Source organism: Manacus candei, unplaced genomic scaffold (assembly GCF_025592945.1).
Source record: "Manacus candei isolate 608988 ecotype Guabito, Panama unplaced genomic scaffold, ASM2559294v1 h1tg000007l, whole genome shotgun sequence".
In the NCBI taxonomy this organism is placed as follows: Eukaryota; Metazoa; Chordata; class Aves; order Passeriformes; family Pipridae; genus Manacus; species Manacus candei.
In genome coordinates, this window is record NW_026138055.1 from 4226553 (window position 1) to 4245840 (window position 19288).

Genomic DNA, 19288 nt, shown 5'->3' on the forward strand with positions numbered 1-19288 from the left:
ATAATGGTGTGAGCCCAAAGGGCCATGCAGATCATAGATGACTAAGGGTCTTGAGTATCTTCATACAAGGCACAGCTGAAAGAGCCGGGAGAAAGCTCAGGGAAATCTTATTGATCAGGGGTGGAAAAGACTGAGTGGTGCCCAATGAAAGCACAAGAGGCAATGGGATGAACAAACCACAAAAGTTCCACTTAAACACATATAAACACACTCTGTCATCTAGCCATGACAGCTTTCCAACACAATTAGGGAGCCTCCCACATGGCACTTTTTGAAGGTTCTCACCCATTTTCAGGGGCAAGGGACTGATTAAATCAGAGCTAAGGAAAAAAATATTGACTGGATATCTTTGGGAGAAGGTGGTTATAGGAAGTTTTGTGGGAGCAGTCTGCTCAGCTCTTGGTTTCCACTGAGATGACAACCTCACTTACGAAATAAAACAGACCCAACACATCAAAGCCAGTCAGCCCAGTGAACAACTACAGACGTTATTCCCCACAGCAAAGATGAAAAGTGTCCTATCTAACCCCAGTGCCTCTGACAAAACAGCTCCCACTGCCAGCCAGCACAGCAACACTGCCTGCATGAGGCATTCAGTCACTGCTGGCACAGGTGGACTCTCCACTTCTCCAAAACTTACACAACTGGCTCTTCTGCCAACCACATCTCAGTGCCAAGGCAGAAGCAAGTCTCCCAACAAGCATGGCCATAATACCCATCTTCACTGATTTTAAACAAAGGAAGTCTTCAGCTACTCAGTGTCTTTCTGAAGTTGTCTATTATAGGTAACTAAGGCCCTCTGGGAGCCTTAAAAGAGAAAAACCAATAAATAAAGCAAGTAAAAGAGTGGAAAATATACCAAAGTTCTAGCATGCCTGTGTCTTCAACAGAAATAACCCATGTCAGACACTCACCCAGCAAAGACGACAACTTCACATTCTTGGTACTTTGTTTAAGGTATTACAATACTGTCAGAATCCAGTGACCTTTCTGTAGTAGCCAAAATAAAGACACAAACCATGAAATAAAAATAAAATCCCATGAAAAACACATTTTAATAGTTTATAAAATTTTAAAAAAAAAAGAGGATTCATTGAATAACTGAAATCCTTGCATATATTGGGAAGCCTTGCTGAAACTTGCTGCAGACTGGGAGGAACAGAGTCCAACATGAAGCAGCAAGAGTTGCTGCCATGTTCCATGAAGGTCTCTTCAGGGAGGTTTTAGGTCAGTTCAGATTTAAAGTCATTTATTGGAACATGAACCCTGGAAAGTTGTGCAGCCTCCAGAAGCACCTTGGCAGCAAAACTGCAGTTATACTAGAAACTGAGCTTTTGCTTTTCCAGTTTATCATAACAGACAGTTGCTAGATGCTTAAAATTTGCTGTTGTTTCCACTTGTACATTTATCACAGAAAACCCTCAAAGTTTAGTGTCCTATAAAACCAGGGTAACAATTGTGTTATTATGTACGAGTACATACACACAGTTACAAAGGTATTTTGTTTCACAGCAAAGTTTACACTGGAGACAAAAGACCACAGAAGATACCATCTTACCCTTATAACTATCATACTTTTCTTCCAAACTGTTTCAAAATTAGGTGCTCCTTCCAACTGCTTTCCCACAGAAGCCTTCCTACAGTTTGTGAGCTATAGGAATTCCAGCTGTTTTAACAGCAATACCATAGTATATGTTTGGCCACTTAAGACACATCTTAACACTGAAAAAGTAGTTCAGGTGTTTAAATGCTGAACAATGAAAACACCTCCAGAACTGTAAACATAAGTAGTGGTTACAAGAATGTTTTCTTTCCACTCCAACACCCTGTTACCCTGACCTGAGTCACTGATGACAACCCTTATACTCAAATAAAGAAGCCTGGTGGATTCCCCATTGCCCTTAAAATTCTAGTTGCTTCTCCCAAACCTGTATGAGTTTTGTCATCAAAGTTCTCCCGTAAGACACATGCACAAGGTGAGCACAAGGGTTTGGCAACCAAAGGCAAATCCCTCTGGCCAAAAGCCTCCACTGCTCCTTCCTTCACACTCTGCATCTGCTCCCATGATTCCCTCTCCTGTCTACACAATGACCATAATAACCAGTTCCCCAAAGATCTGAGTATCCCTTTGGGGTACAGATGTGGGTTTGGTCTCCCTCAATCTGAGTAGGGAAGCACCTCACATTTCCCAGTACTGGGAAAACAACTCTGAGCACTGGTCCTGTGCAAAAGGGTCCTTCCCTTCTTTTCACACCTAAACAACCATATCTGATGAGAAGCAGGCAAGGGACTGAACCTCGAACAGACGGAAACATCCAGCATCTGCTTCCTTCTCCAAGTGCCCAGTAAAGCTACATCACCAAAAGAGAGCGGGAAACCCAAGGCTGTATTTCCAAGACATCTTAACCCAAGAATGCTGTGATCCCATGCTCTCTTCTGTGTGCATTCACATGGTCCCTACTCCCAGCTCTGCATTTAAGATTAGTAGTTATTTATACTACTGGTGAATCAGATAAAGAAAACAGTCCGAGAGAAAACTATTTAGTGTCAACTTTCTTTATCTCCCTCAGATGTCTCACTGTAGGGTCAGAGACCCAGGACTGCTTCAAACCCAACTCAGACCCACATCTACATTACTGTTACAGCACAGATGGGAAGTACATTGCTCCTGAAGGTCCAAACCACCCTCATTTATGGTGCTTCAGTTCAGTGTGGAGCAGTCTCATAGTAAATAATCTCTGGATTTTTTTTTTTCCCACTGAAACTAAACTCCAGAATACTCCTAATGTGTGTTAATCTTTAATAGGCATTACACCCATAGGGCGAGACTAGAACTACAATGATATAAAAATGTCCAAAACTTGTGAGATGAATGTCAGGTCCCTCACACCTGAAATTCCCCCTAGGGACCCACTCATCTTGCCCCTTACCACTTGCTGCTTTGCACACAGCCAAAATCTGTCATGAAACCACATCCTAACACAATGCATAAACAATGCAAGGCCATTGGATTCCTGTCAACTGATGGCAGGGTTGCAGTTGCAAGCTGTTACAAAACTGAACAAGGAACGAGTACAATTAACTAATGAAGACCATGAATTGCACACACATTTTACAGCACAGCCTTCAGTAAGTCACTGGTTTTGAGTCACACCATACAAAAGAGCAGACATTTCCCTGTGCTGAGCCATGCAGAGCCATCACATTTGTGTTCCACGTGGAGGACTTGCTAACAGTTGCATCACAAGGACTACTGAAAGCATTAACCACCACAAATAAGATGTTTTACCTTCACAGTAGTTCAGAAGGAGGTTGGGTGCCTCCTGTAAGGCCTAGAGAATGGCAGTGACACACAGCAGAGCCATTTGTACCTGTGCCTCCTCCCAGGTGAGCCACACCAGTCGTGCCAGCTCCAGCCCTGATAAACAGCTCTGTACCAAAGCAGAGCTTCCTGCTCCTGAGGCTTTGATCGCCTGTGCCAGCCAAGCAAACTCTGCTGCCACAAGGAAGGGATGGAGCAGAGGAGGTTCTCTGCAGTTTAAGAAAATGCTGACCTCATCTATTCAAATATTGACTTATGGTCTTGTTTTAAGCCAAGTGTACTGAGCCATCAGAATTCTTTCATTAGTTTATAATAATACATAACACCATTGGAATTGAAATATTTTCATGCCATTCTGTGTACATTTTCTTTTAAGCATACACAATTAATTCCCAATTTGCTGTAAGCCGATTATTTCAGTTGGGGATTATATCAAAGACAGAGAACCTAAATCTGTACAATTTATTAGTTCTGGTTGCTGGGCAAACAAACAATCCTTTCAAGCACTAAAGATGCCTCCAATACACACAAATACAGTGTTGGACCCAAGCTGATTCTACACAAAACCAGCTCAGCTGTGTCCACCCAGTTTCTGGAAGCACCACCAACACCCTGCTGTCACCCAGAGGGGACTCAGTTTCATTGCCAACAGGATTTGCTGTTTGAAGCAACTTCATGCTGAAGTGAGTATGAGCCTTCACACTCACTTCAACACATCCCCCATGTCTCAGAAGGCTCAGCAGTTTGAAGCAACATTAGATGAGTGATGGCCATCAGCCACTATGACTGCAGGTCAGGCCAAATCCCCAACAAGCAGCTTCCCACTTCCTCGGCACAAGAGCTGAGCAGTCAGAGCACCATGCCCACCTGAGCCAACATCCATAGTGCTGTGCTGGGGCAGATCAGCCTACCAGCCCCAGCTCCCATTCCTCTACAACATTAAAAAAAAACCCTCCTTTAGAAGGGAATTTAATGTATCATTTTTCTGAAATACAGTCTATCTTTCTATCACAAGTCACTACCAAAAAGGTGTTGGACACGTGATGGTTTACAAGATCTGGTAAAAACTTAATAAGTACTCTCTCCAGTGCTTACAATAAGGGTATTTTAAACTGCTGTAAAAATGGCTTTTAGGAAAAAAAGAATGAAGTCAGAATAAATACACACCATGGAGAAAACCAACAATGACAACCAAGCCAAAAAAAAGACAACAAAACAACTTTGAAACATCTTGTTTAAGTCTAACAATATCCAGTATCTCATTTGGGCCTTTGTTTCTCCAAACTCCAGCATCAGTAGCCCAACTACTGTCAGCTTCCTATTCTGATTAAATGCTGCGTACGCCAAAGGAAAAAAATTACCATTGGAAGAGGGGAAGGAACAAGCTGGAATAAAAGCTAGTTCTATTATTTTCCTGAAGTATGGGGTCCTACTACATTTTATCTTTCTAATGACAACTGAGACCTTATTTCATCCTTCCAGTACATAAAGGGGGCTTGTAAGAGAGATGGAGAGATCTTTTACCAAGGTCTGTTGGGACAGGACAAGGGGCACTGGTTTTAAACTGAAAGAGGGGAGATTTAGATTGGACATAAGCAAGGAATTCTGTAGTGTGAGGGTGGTTAGACACTGGCACAGGTTGCCCAGAGAAGCATGGGATGTCTCATCCCTTGAAACATTTAAGGCCAGGGTGGGTGGGACTTTGAGCAACCCGGTCTAATGTAAGGTGTCCCTGCCCATGGCAGGGGGTTGGATTGGATGATCTTTAAAGGTCCCTTCCAACCCAAACCATTTTGTGATTCAGGCACAAAAATCTTTTAATGATATTTTACCTATGTGTTAAATAGACGATACAAACAAATTAATGTATCCGTAACTGGCTTTAGCCTGTTCTCTTTCAGAGACATCCTGTGACTTTCACAGATGTCTTGAAATCCCCAAGATCTCTCAGATCCCTCACTGAAGTTTCTCACAATTTCAATTTTACGTTTACAGCTGACAGGGAACTCTGCAGAAGGTGGCCAAACTAAAATTAATTTCAGCCACCAAAAGTCCCAAAAATACCTTTTTGCTTCTGTTCCACTGACATCCCAATCATGAGCCCTCAGACAATATAATCCCCAGCCAGCTCCAGGTGTTGTCAAAAGACTGTGATAAGGTAACTTGAGTAAAGTTCTTTTTTTTCCTGTCCATCCTGCAGTGACTGCTATTTTTCCTTAATCCTTCTGTAACTTGCTCTATGCTGCATTATCCAGTTCTAGCACAAACATTTTCTGCTTAAAGCAACAATCCCTCTACATACATAGTTTGGCTAAAAAAAGGGAAACAAAAAAACCAAAAATAGCAGTCTACCCTTGAGACAGTCTAAAAAGCCAGACTTGGTTCTGTCAGCACGGAACTTGTCCCTCTGAAAGCCGCCCTGGATCCGCCTGGCATTTCTAGATTGAGTGAGGCAATGGTGCATTCTCCAACAAATGACTCACCACACATTTTTAATAAAAAGTTCATGTTGAATTTTACAGCCCAGTAAGGCTGAAATAATTAGGACAATGAACAATCGAAAACAGTTAAAAATGTATGCTCTTCCTCCCAAATTATTTCAACTAATGAGAAACTCATTGTATTTTAACAGCAACCATCTCACACGGCAGCTTCCCACGCTGGCTCAGGTACAATTAGCAGGATACTTTGAGAATGAAACTAAACAGCCCAGCAGAAACCCTGCCCAGCAGCCTGCCCTGAGAGATGCAAACCACATAGGCCTCATTTTCCTACTCTGGGCTCCTGTAATTTCCTGAAGTGCATTATAGTGCTTAACACTGTGTGACAGAACACGACTGAAAATTAAACGTTTGTCAATTTTCACTTCGCTAAAGCAACTCATATACCCTCCACATATACCCTCATAATTCCACAACTGTATCCTGCAGATGATATGCCACCATTACCAGCCAGCTGGGGAAAAAAGTGTTTTAGGGATACACTCCTCACTGCAGGTTTATTAAATCAACTCTAGAAGACTCATCCATCATGTCTCCTCCAGGAGGAGGACATGTTATCAGAAATACTTGTCTTAAATTCAGTCACAAACTTGATAAATATCACAACTGTGATTTTGATTCAGCCCCTCACTTCTATGAGTGGGAATTGCCAGGCTCCTCCCTTCGCAGCAGAAGACATGAAATGGGAAGTATTAGAGTAAAATCTCTACCATCCATAGATATTTGATACTACTATTTGATTTATAAGGACAAAGGAGGTCAAAATGTTTTGCCTGAGAAGTGATGTTAAGCAGAAAGAGATGGTTTGTGCTACTTGTTATTTCTCTCAGTCTGAACTGACCTCATTGCAAGAAACCAGCCTGGAAATGAGAGGTGACACCTGCAGGAAAGGCAGCAAAACTCTTCACAAGCAGAAGGGGAAAGAATGTTACTAATTCACCATGCAAGAAAAACCAGGGATCTTAGAGGGCACAGAGGACTGCACCCTAAAAAAACACACCACATTTTCTGAAGTCATGACTCAGACACTGTTCCATATATAGATTTACGCCTCTTCCTCTGTTCTTTCCCTTAAGTTAATTTTATAACATCTTCTTGGCAAAACATTCAAGGTGAGTCACAAAACACCAAATTACAAAAGCTGCTAAAACAAAGCCATGCCAGAAAACCTCTGAAGAACAAAAAGATCATACCGTATTTAGATTTTGCTCAAATCCAAAGCACCAAATAAGCAGTGAAAGTATGACAGGGTCAACTCCATATTTATAGTTTTTCCCTTAAAGCCTCTACTAGATAATTAGCTCACAAAAAAACCCAAACAAACAAAAAAAAAATAAATTGAAGCTGAAGACTCTGTTGCTTATCTTAGAATTTTTCTACAAAGTCATTCCCCTTAAAAAAAAAAAAAAAAAAGAAAAAAAAAGGATTTGAATTTTATAATAGCTTCCTTCCTTCAATATCAGAACCCCATGTTACTACAAAAGCTTCAGCTCCTCCTGCAGATTTTTCTCAGGATTCTCCTAGCCAAAAAGAACATCATGATCATAGCTCCAGGTTATAAATTCACGAGTTACAAAAACAAGAAAGTCTGAGAGCCTTCTGGGTTTAAACCAAAAGAAAACTCCTTTTACGCTCTGCAAAAACACAGAAATGCTTTGACAGACAACCTGCAATTTGGCACATATCTAATTCTGAATGACAATTAGTCCTTGTGCAAACATGGCAAGAATCTGGCTTTGAAATAAATTTATGGAAACTTGAAAGCATCATTTGGAGCATGCACAAAGTGTTCCCTTCATCTTTAAAAACAGACATGATGCAAGAGCCTGAATGGTCCCAGATTGGGATCTTGCAAAAACAACAAAATATGCTTAGTATTAAAACAGGGACAAGTGTTTCTATCTGACTCCACACTGTCAGGACAGTCCACAGTAATTGTGGCATTAATAAAGTTAATTAACTTTTTAGTGTGGACATTTTAATCAATACAATCAACTGAACCGTTGGACTGAAAAGCACAGAAAGAAATCCTTATGCAATGGATTCTTACAAGAGCCAGTCAAAACAAGAAATGCTCAAGAGAACCCTACAACCTCAATCAGATAGTTTTAAAGAAGGTAAAATCATTTCATTAGCTCAATTATGTTTTAAAAGATCAGAGATCAATTCTGTAAATTAACTTGTAATACGGATTTAGAAGGATTTAAACAATTTTTATTAAGATCATGACTTCAACCTGCATAACTTGCAGTGCTTCCAATCACTGGAAAACAAGGTTTGAAAGGATCTCTGGAGGTTACTATTCCAACCTGATCAGAGCAAGGTTAATCTCAAAGCCAAACCAGGTTGCTCAAGGGATTGTCCAGCTAAATTTTAAGAGTCTTGAAGGGATGAAGATAAAACAGCGACCCTGGGCAGCTTTTCTGATACTCAATTCTCATCAGGATTTTTCCACACTATATTCAACAGGAATTACCACTGTCCTAACTTGCAGCCATTGATTCACAACTTTCCACCATGTCTCCAAGAAGAGTCTGTAATTCTCTTCTCCAGGCTATACCAACTCCTTGCACACCACATGCACCAGCCTCCTGACCACTCGCAGCTCTCCAGTTTGGTGGCATTCCCCCTGCATTTGAGGGGAGGAAGGAGCAAAACTGGACACAGTATTTTAGTCATGTGAGTGCCTGGGAGTGGGGAACAACCACTCCCCACGACCTGCTGGCTACTATCCTGCTCAGGCCACCTGGCAGACAGTAAGATAGTTTGTTCCTAAATGCTGGACTATGCGTTTGTCTTTTAGGAACACAAGATTTCTGTTGACCAATCCTCCCAATACTACTACAGCACAGCAATCACCCCTCACTTCATTCACTATGGGGTTTTTTAGTACCTGATTATAATCTCAAGCACTTGAAGAAACCAGGGTTACATGATCATCCCTATCTGCCTGTCCTCTTGCTTCCCTCCCAATTCTTTCACATTTGGCTAAAACATGCCAGAAGAGCAGCATCTCAAAAATAAGACCTGTACATTTTTTTATTATTTTTATTTTTTTGCAGAGTCAGCACTGAAGCACCCAAATCTCAGTCCTTCCCCAGGAAAAGACTTCAGGACTGCCCCAACACTCTTGCTCTTTTAACCTGATGGCTGGCTAATCACCAACTATGCAGCCTGGAAGCAGCTCCAGCATGTGCTGTGTCTTGCAGTGCTAATTGATAGTAATGCGAGGATTGGTATTTGAAGAATTTGAGGAGGGAGCAGAGGACTTACAGGAGGTTATGAAAAGCTGTCTGGGGCAAGGGATACCAGTTGCTGAGGTCGGGATACAAAGCACCCAAAGCAAGTTCATAGAAAGCTAACTCTCACCTCCACTGTTCTCAACACGTTCACTTGAAGGAGTAGCTTGGAATTTAGAACCAGAGGAAATCCCCTTGAAACCTGTCCCCACAGGTTTCACAACTACAGGCAAAACCCTGGTGACTCAACCACACACACACTCAAAAAAAAAAAGTAATATCAAGAGAAAAAAATATCAGCAGTATGACCTCAGCTTCCTTAAAAAACCAAGGTCAGGATTTACCACTTCTGTTGCTGCTCAGAACTGCAGAAGCATCACAGAGCACTGAAGAGCAGGATCCAGCACCTCTGTCTTGACAGCAAATCAGCACGGTCTCCTTGCTGCACAGAGATGGCAGGCTGTGTCTTACTCTACTGACAGCACATCTCCTGTTTCATAAACAGCTTTATTTCATCTTGTATTCACCCAGCCTGAGGCTTTCTCCTACTAGCTGTCTACAGGGCAAGTTTTCTTCTACAACCTACATATTAGAAGCCATTTACATTACAATCCATATATGTATCTTATAATTCTCTCTCAGGAAGAAAGAACCATTAAGATTGAAAGAGCAAACTCTCTTCCCACAAAATAAGCATCTAGTAAGATGATGAACACACAAAAATTAGAGGAAGCAATTTTATACACTCTTAATTGTGTTTTTAGTTGACAACCACCACATGGGTAACTCGCATACAGTCCTACAGCACACGGTGCTACAAGAAATGCCTTCAAGCTCTCCTAGAGCTGCAAAGGGTGTCAGCCAAGACAATTTCCAGTTCCCCTACTTCCTTGTACCACATCCTTACCCAGATATTGGTAGGCAGTAAAAGCAGTCGTTGTTATACTTACAGTTCTCATAGTGTGAATATTTTAATGTAATGCTTTTTACTACCATCTTCCACTTCACAAACACTCTTTCCCCGTGCTGAAGGACAAGGTGTATTTTCATTAACACACAGGTCCAGCAAACAAAGCACATTTGATTTTCCAGAGCAAAACAGCACAGTTCATAATAATTCATGCTTAATAAAAAGACTATATTCTGCTGTTTGCACTTTTCAGGAGGATCTGCGGTCTCCTTATTTACCATACCCACGGGATTAGTCTACAAAAGCCTTGCTCACCTCAGCAATTCCACTGCCCCACTTGCAGAACAGCACCTCATTTCACCTGGCTCCAGGACGGCACAAACTCAGCTGAACACAAAGTGTTGTTTGGGACACAGGTTTCAAACAAACAGCCCATCCCCACCCGTCAGATGGTCACCTGAAACCCCATCGACACTCCCAGACAACTTGCAAATCCTGCTGAATTTGTCAAGCCTCTTACTAAAAACTCTGAACAAAATAATGCTCTTCACTTTACCACTTCGGAAGCAAAACAGGTGGGCTCTGCTTTTCAGGAACAATGGCTTCAGTCATTTACAGAGAACAGTTTTACAGTGACTTCAACACTGTGAGGCTGAAGGAATGACCCTGCAGTCTCTCCCAACTTACTCCCATACCACTGTTCCCTTGTGCTGGTCTCACAGTTATGCTGCTCCAGGGTGTGTCAGTCCACTTTGCTGCCAAATCAGACACAGCTGGTTCTCCTCTGGCTGGATTCAACTCCAGCCAGCACCTTAAACCAGATCACTGCACAGACACATGATCACTAAATCTGCCAAAAGGGAAGATTAAGGAACACACTGATATCTGCATTATTCAGGGGACTGACCATACCAAGAATTGATGGATCTAGCATTTCTCTTGGCAGTTCATTCTAGCAATTAATAACTTCCCCGACAGAAATATTCAGATGTCACAAAGAGTGCAAACAGCAATGTGATTTACCTTAAGTTTTAGGCAGGTTTATTCTAGTTAATCTTGCATTTCTTGGTTTATGACAGTACTAAATAAGCCAAACTCCATAAAAGCATTTAAGTGATGGGAACACTGAAGTCCAGCCCAATGGCAAAAAAATCAGGATACAGTAAGGACACAGGTATATTTTTTACATACTGTGCTCAGTTGTCTTCTCCAAACATACACATTACTGAAAAAAACCAACTAAAATCCACAGAAATACAAAAGGCACCTCAATTATAAATTCTAGCAGTTTAGGAACTATTTTCTCTATAAAGTTACTATTAAATCAATTTTTAAAAAAGCAAGTTAGAGGCACATTTAAAAAAAAAAAACACTTGGCTGGCCTAAAGTGGATGAGGGGTAAAAAAGCATTTTAAAAATGAAGAGAAAAAAATTTGAAATAATCAGTTTGCTGGATCACAAACATTTGAGAGCAATTAATATAGAAGAAACTGATGAAACTTCAGTGTGGATGTAGTGCAAAGCAACTGCAGGTTAAAATGGAAAAGGAGAAACACTCTCCATTCCCTGGCTCCTGAAATACAGTCCCATCCACTCTCTTGCCCAGGAGCTCAAAACTGTGCAGGCAGAGTGAGGCCATTCAGCTGACAGGATGCCAAACCTGGCTCAGGAGTTTCTTCCACAGCATCCAGCTTATCAGTCACAGCCACCAGAGCCATGGTAAGCCAGAGAGAGGCAGGTACAGCTCTGGCCCTTTGTGGCAGCAGCCTGAAGTTATCCCTGAAGCACAGCCTGAAACTGCACCCACAGGAAGACTTTAGAAGGGACATTACACTCAAAGTAGCCTTAAAACAAATCCCTTCATAACTCAAGATACAAGTTCAGAGTTAAGCAACATGATTCTCCTTTACTTGATGAAAACTAGCAGATTTATTTCTTCAAGCAGCAAAGATGGAGACTTGTATCCCCCCCAGTCCCAAAGATGCATTGAATAGAAACAACCTGAACCATTCTGAGAAGCTGGCTTTTATATTTTTCCTGAAAAGAGAAACAACAATGCAACTTGGGGGGGGGGGGGGAACTAAAACCCAAACTAAGGGGAATTAAGGTATACTGGTATGTTACCAATAAATCCACAACTGAACTAAAGAGCTAAAACTAGAAGACAAAAAGTCTCTACCAGGCGTGACTTTGTCAACTGCTGTAACTGCTGCAGCTGACACCACTGTAAGCAGCATCCACATCCTCCTCCTCACTCCTTCTGCCACCATGAGCTTGGTCTCAGTTCTGGAGAGCCAGTCTGGCTGAAAGCTAATTCAGGAAGACAGGAAAGTTTTGGATGATCTGGTTTGTAAAAGGAAGGGAAGAGGACAATGCTCACTAGACAGAGATAAGTGAAGGGTGAGATTTTACTTCAGTGCCAGCTTACAAAGATCAAACTATGTACACAGTCAAAACATTTGACTAAGGCTGACCACTTAGGAATTTTATCCAAGAGGTAGAAATTGATGACTTAAGAGACTTCTTTAAATGGTAAGTCAGGCAAGTTTCCAGGAACTCAGGCAAAACTGCGTTATTTAACATTAAAGTAAAAATCATTAGTAACTCCTATCCACAGAAATCTATTCACAGCCCTCCAGATCCTGCTGCTGAAGAAGCAAAAATAAATGAGACTACCTAAGACTGCTTAATTCCAAAGCCATTTACATATCCCTCTAACAGCAAAAAGTATCATGTTTATGGTGATTTACTTACTGTTAAGAAACAGTGTAAGCTTAAGCCATTTAAATAATTTAAAGTAATGCTTTATCTAGCTGTAGCAGTGAAAGTGATAAAATTAGTTTTGAGTTTCTTTAACAATAATGTCAAATGTAAACTCAGTTTACAATCACAAAGCTCCTCGGCACCAAGTGGAGAGTTCCAACTGCAGCTCTCATGTAACACCACAGGTCATGCAAACTGCTGAAATTAAAGGAAAATGGTTCACTTTTTTCAATTATTCAAAATATTAGTTCTAATTTATTATGCTGAAAGCAATCTTGCCTAATACTGTAAGCACATTATAGGCAATATATATTTCTTTAAGAAAAGTTCACTTAATATTCTAAATGACCTCATATTATATTTTCTCCAGTGTACATCACCCCAAAAGTGGAAAGATTTAACTCATTTGGCAGACAGACACATACTATGACTTCTCCTTCAGTCTGATTCAGGACTCTGGCAATGGCAGGTCTTAAATTTTTGTTCAAAAATATCTACAATGCATCATTTTCTTTATTCAGGATTTCTGAAAAAGCAGTATTTCACACTGATTTTATATGAAGAAAGACAATTCTGCATGTGGCTAGAGCAGTAAAACACAATCCCACCCAAAAACATTTGTTGGCATTAGTCAAAGAAAATAAATAGTTGTGCTGGCGTCATATTATTCAAATGAACTGAAGTCTCAAGTTTATGCTAAGAAACACAGTAATTCAGGGCAAAAGGAAGAGTTATTTAACACAGCAAGGGATCATTCTAGAAAAGTGGTGACTGAAAAGGCAGTTTCAGTGCTTCAGTCCCGCTTTTACCAGTGCACCAGGACAGCTACAGGCAGTGCTCACGCAGGGCTGTGCTCACATCAAGACAGGGACAATGTTGGGGAAAACTGTTTCTTATCACCACATGTCCACGATAAGGGACAGCAAAGGCTCAGGTATTGCCTCCACAGAGAGTTGGGAATATTTTAGATAGTTAGCAAATTCACAATTCAGAGAAGAGTTAAAAAGGAACATCATGGAAAGGAAAAGTGTCAGAAAAGAAGAAGTCGAATGTAATTTAACTTCATTATAAAAAAAAAGATGCCAGTTTAAAAAATATTAAAAAACCCCACCTACTCTAAAAGGAACAGAAGAAAAAAAGCTAAACCCCTGGCACGAACCAGAGACACGTTTTAAGTGCCCAGGTGGCCACCACAGGTTGGACCAGCTGCTAGAAATCACTACCCCCAAGACCCACGAGCAAGGAATTTCACCTGATCGACTTACCCACTTCTGTCAGAATGATTTTAGTCACTTCAAGCACATACATTGCTGCTCTTTCCTAACAAATCATTTTTATCAAGCCAGACTGGGGAGCTCCCAGAGCAGCAGTCATATGTGACAGCATCTCCAAGGAAGCAAAGTGGATGGAAGAGCAGAGCTATGACAGGCGGAGCGGGACAGACCGGGCAGCTCAGCCCCAGACAGCACAGGGTGCCCAACCACACATTTCCTGTGTTTATGCAACAAAAACCCACTAAGAGAAAAAAAAAAACAACCCCAAGCACAGGCAGACAACAGAGAAAGCCAGTGAAGGTAAAGAGAATTCAAGGTATAGATCCTACCTAGTTGAAACAAAAACTATAAGGAAAACGGAAGAAATCAAGACAGCAAATATAATTATACCCCTGCATGGAGTTAAGTCTTGAATAACACATACACAGTCCTGAACAACTCTCAACAAGTTGAAAGTGAAATAAAAACTAAAATAACCATCCAGTAAAGGTGACCATCACCTGGAATGGCTGACACGGGAGGAGTGTAGATGTAGAGAAGCTTCTCAGACCGAAGCCACCAATCATCCACCATTTCTCAAAAATACTGTCAGGCAGAGTAAGCAGCAGTTTTTGAAAAAAAAAAAAAAAAGAAAAAAAAATCCAAAAACATACCCTCACACTGAAAGGACATATTTCACACACACACACACCCATTTATGTTAAACAGGGACTTCCACTGTCACAGGCAGTTGTGGTTGGCAAAACCACATTCTTCTTTGTGCCCCTTAGTCCAAGTCCCTCATGGTCCATCCCTGTCTATAAAAAAGCTCTGACGAAACCACGAACACCTCTGAGAAAGCCTATAAATTACTGATTGCCAGACCATGGGGTTTTATTTAAAAAAAAAACCAATCAAACAAACAAACAAAAAAACCAAACAAACAAAAAAAACACAACAACAATCCAAAAAAACAAACAAGAACAACTTTCCATTTCAAACCTGCTTTCCATATCCTTTTCCTCCCTACCCACCCCACAGTCAGGACTCTCAGTGCAGCAGCTCTTCATTTCTTGGAAAAAAAACCTGAAAAGGCAAGAGTTGAGCTGACATTCTCCTGCACCTTTCGATGGGATTTCTCCTCTATCTTGACCCAAGCTCAGTATCCATCAACTCTTCCCAGTTACAGTAATTTGGTTTCCCAGTAGTTTAGGCATCTCTCTTCCAGAGGTCAGCTTCACATCATCCTCCCTTACAGTTCTGTCTAGAATAAAGAAATGAAGTAAGAAAGCACTTTGCTTAACTTGGCCAGTGCAAGTACAGTTGGCCAGCACTAGGCTCATCCAGAACCCAAATACAGAAAGGTTTAACAACCTGCACTTTTGATTCTGTCATTGTACTCATCAATAAAGAGTGATTAAAGTTCAACTGGGCATCCCATCTTACATATTTCTTGGTAAAATACCAGTGGAACTGTTCATTTATACTATCCCATTTGCTTGGGGTTGTATGGAGTATCCCATTTTTTGGGGGGTGGGGGAGGGGGAGATTGCTGGGGTTTTGTGGAGTTTTTTGTTTTGTTTTTAAAATCAAACAACAAACCCTGAAGGAATCTTCTAATAGGTTCTTGTAATACTACTAGTGAATACTGAAACAATCTGCCACTGTCTCCACAACAGTATGTTAAAAGCATTCAGTTCAGTCTGCTTACAAAAACCTTCTAAGATTGTTTTCTGTTGCCAACATGAAGGTGAAGAAAGCAAGAGGCTTCACGCAAGTTTAATGTTCAATGAACTTACTCTGTAGATCAAACAGATTTATACTTATTCTGTTGGCAATGAAGAAGTATGTCTGGTTTCCCAAAGTATTCCAAAATTACAAAATTGTCTGAAGATCAAATGTAGAAAAATTCAAATGTACTGACTCATGGGAACCAAAAATCAAAGCCTGTACAAATTTTTGGAAATAAAAAAGGATGGGACATGCATATAGCTAAGAAGATATTGACAAGAGTTCAGTAGATTTTAGTGTTCCACTGTGGCAATTTATCAATTGCTGCTGTAAGATTTCTTTCTTAGTTGTAAAACTATAGGACGATTGGCTGCAAAGGGACTCTAAAATTTAGCTCAACCTTCCCGTTAACATGGAAGTTATATAGTCAAACCATTTCTTAACTAAAATTAGGCCAATTAGCAGTTACTGAGCCATATAAGTAAGCAGATGTTACAATGCACCAATACACGGAACTCTACCTCTCTCCAAGTGGATATTAACCCAAGACAGCAAAAGACAATTCAAGCAAATAGTCTTTTTCCTCTAGAACATCTGAATATATTTTTTCCCTTTAAATAATCTGCTTCTCTAGCTGTTTGTGGAGTCATATATTGAATCCACATGATTAATCTAGTACAGAAGGCAAAGAATTATAATGACAGAGCTCAAGTGTGTCAGTGGGCATTACCAGTAACTTCATATGGCCTCGTGTGTGTCACCTCTGACAACATCCTCCTCCCCATCCTTCGGGCGCCTGAGTGGCACGTGCTCCTGAAACACTAATTTCCAGCTACTAAAAGAACACAAAAGAACCTGTTCCAAGGCATTCTGTACTTCTGCCCTTCTCCTTTTGGTTCCTCCAGAGACACACTGCCCTGTTCTTACTTCTCCATAGATCTCAGAAACCCCCCGAGTCTGCCAAAGATACTCAACACTCCCCTCTAAGCCACCTCTCACATGCAAAATCTCTTCATCAAACTGACATAAAAGGTAAACGATCTCTTATCAAGGACCAGCTCTGCCATGACGTCAGTAATAAAATAATCAACTAATGACTTCTCAAGGTAAAACGTGAGGCCACCCACCACTGAACACAGTGAGTGCAGGGCAAGCTACAGTTAGTTCTTTTCCGCTCTTATTTTTAGAGATATATATTCCTCCCTGCTTTCGATCACAAGAAAGCAACATTTGGAAATCTGAATAAAGGACAACACCTACAGAGAAAATCTGTTTAAAAGGCTCTAGGATTATTCCACAATCCTTTATAGAGGTTTGCCAGCGTTCTGGCAGGAATTGTTCTCTAACTGCACAGACACACAAATTGTTATGGTTAGAATAACCCACGCAATAACAATACTTGACACAGTGTGTGCACCCACTCAATTCAGTCGCCTCTGAAGCAGTAATAACATGCTCATTACTGTCATCAGAAAAGGACTGCCTTAAGAAAAGGAAACTTAAGGAAAAAATACAATATATACATTGTAAAAAAATATATATACATTAAAAAACAATGTATACATTGTTTTATACCACGCAATAATCATAAACTAGACTCAGACCTTTCTGAAGTCTTATACAGTATTTCTAACTACAGTAATAAATGATACTAATGGTTTTAATAACCTAGACATACCCTATGTAAATCCTGAGGTATTCACACGGTAGTCTGACTTCAAAATGTTTAATTAGCACACTAAACTTTTATGCTTCAGGAACTACCATCACAAGTCACTGCAATGACCTGGACGGACACTCCTCCCTTGCAAATAAGAGAACACAGCCCAAAAAGAAATAAACAGCAAGTCTTACCTATTCTGAACAATCACAAAAAGCGAGTTCTTTAGAGCTTGGTTTGTATCAGAACTTAAAACACCCATTCCACTTTATAGTTTCAGACTTTACTTTCAGTGTGCTTTGGCCACATCAGGCTACTTTCACCGAGATGAAAACACTGAAAGCCCATCTTCCTAATCAGTAGAAAACAAGAGGAGCTTTTATCGCTCCAGTAACTGCACGTTTGACCTGCACACCCTCTTCAATTTTATGGGGATAAAGATGGAGATAAAGAAGAGCTATCCAAAACCCAGGTATCCTTGCACTTAAAAAGCTTAAATCCCGCTCTAAACCAGCACATTTGCACACAGCAGCATAAGCACACACAGTCACACGTACCCCTCCAGAGCACCTGGAGATAATGTTACACAGGACGGAGAGCAAGGGGTGCGACAGGAGTGGAGATACCAAAGACAAACAAAATGGTTCAGTGGACCTTTTTGAACATCAGTGGGGGCACTGCCTCTAAGGAAGGAGAGCTCTGCAGAGCGGTGTTTAAGTCACTCATTCATACCACTCCACGCCGACGCTCTCCCATTAAAAACCAGACCCAGCACAACCGACTGCTTCCAGTGTAAACCTGAACCCGCACATCACAGCACAGGAACTCTCCTGGTCGCTGTGCACTCGCTCTCTTTAAGCCAACACCTCGGTGAAGAAACGGGTGAAGGTGCAGCTCAAACTGAAGCCGAGTAGGGGAAAAAAAAAGAAAAAAGCGAAAGGAGGGCTGGACGTAACCACAAAACTTTTATTCTGCAAGTAGCACCGGGTCAGTGTTCGCTGTTACTCCTCGCTCTCCCCACCGAAACCCAGGGAACCCGCAGCCCCCCGGGACCTTCCGGACCGGCCTCTGCCTGGAGCGATCGCTCACCGAGCACCTGCGGGCACCTGCCGGGCCCGCAGCTCCTCTACCGGCCCCCGCCCCGGGGCACACCGGGGGCTGCCCCGGGCCCTCCCCTCACCCCAAGCTCTCCCCCGGGGGGCGGGAGGAGGGGTCCGGTCCCGCCGCGCTCACTCACCCATGCTGCGCCCGCCCGCCCACCCGGGCTCGGCGGAGCGGCTCCGCGTCCCTCCGACGCGCTCAAGCCGGGCACGGCGGCTCCATCCGCGGGCGCTGCGGGCGTGGAAGGGGCGGCTCCGAGCCGCGGGCGGCCCGGGGCAGAGGGGCTGCTCGCCCGTCCCGTCGCTCCCACCGCCGCCTCAGCCGCGCTCGGGCAGCGCCGGCCCCGCCCCCGCCCCGCCCGCGGCGGGGGGCGCCAAGTCCCGCGAGAGCCGCGCGCCGCCCCCGCCCCCACGCCGTTGCCAGGCGGGGGTGACGTCACCGTCTCGGCCCCGCCCCCGCGCGGGGAGGGGGCACCGCCCCCGTCATCGGCCCCCCCAGCCCCGTCGGCAGGGCGGTGTTCTCAGCCCTCGTATCTCCGTCATCACCCTCCTCACAGCCCCTCCTCAGTCCTCACAGACCCCTCACAGCCCATCACATGCCACTCACATCCCCCTCATAAACCCCTCACAGCCCCTCATCACACCCCTCACATTCCCCTCACAGCCCCTCATCACACCCCTCACACTCCCTCACATCCCCCTCACACCTCCCAGAGCCCTTCTCATCCCCTCACAGAATCACAGAATGGTTCAAGTTGGAAGAGACCACAGTGGGTCATCCGGTGCAACCTCCTTTCTCAAGCAGGGTC

At 42.5% G+C, this 19288-nt stretch overlaps 1 protein-coding gene across 1 annotated transcript in view; it reads right to left on the minus strand.

The window, feature by feature from the left end:
* The window catches only part of CD2AP (CD2 associated protein), an 81257-nt gene extending 62462 nt beyond the window's left edge, over positions 1–18795 (minus strand). The window contains exon 1 of the mRNA XM_051810309.1: positions 18617–18795. Within this exon, the coding sequence (XP_051666269.1) occupies positions 18617–18620 (4 nt within the window). The 5' untranslated portion in view covers positions 18621–18795. The remainder of the gene's footprint in view (positions 1–18616) is intronic.
* Between the last annotated feature and the right edge of the window lie 493 nt (positions 18796–19288).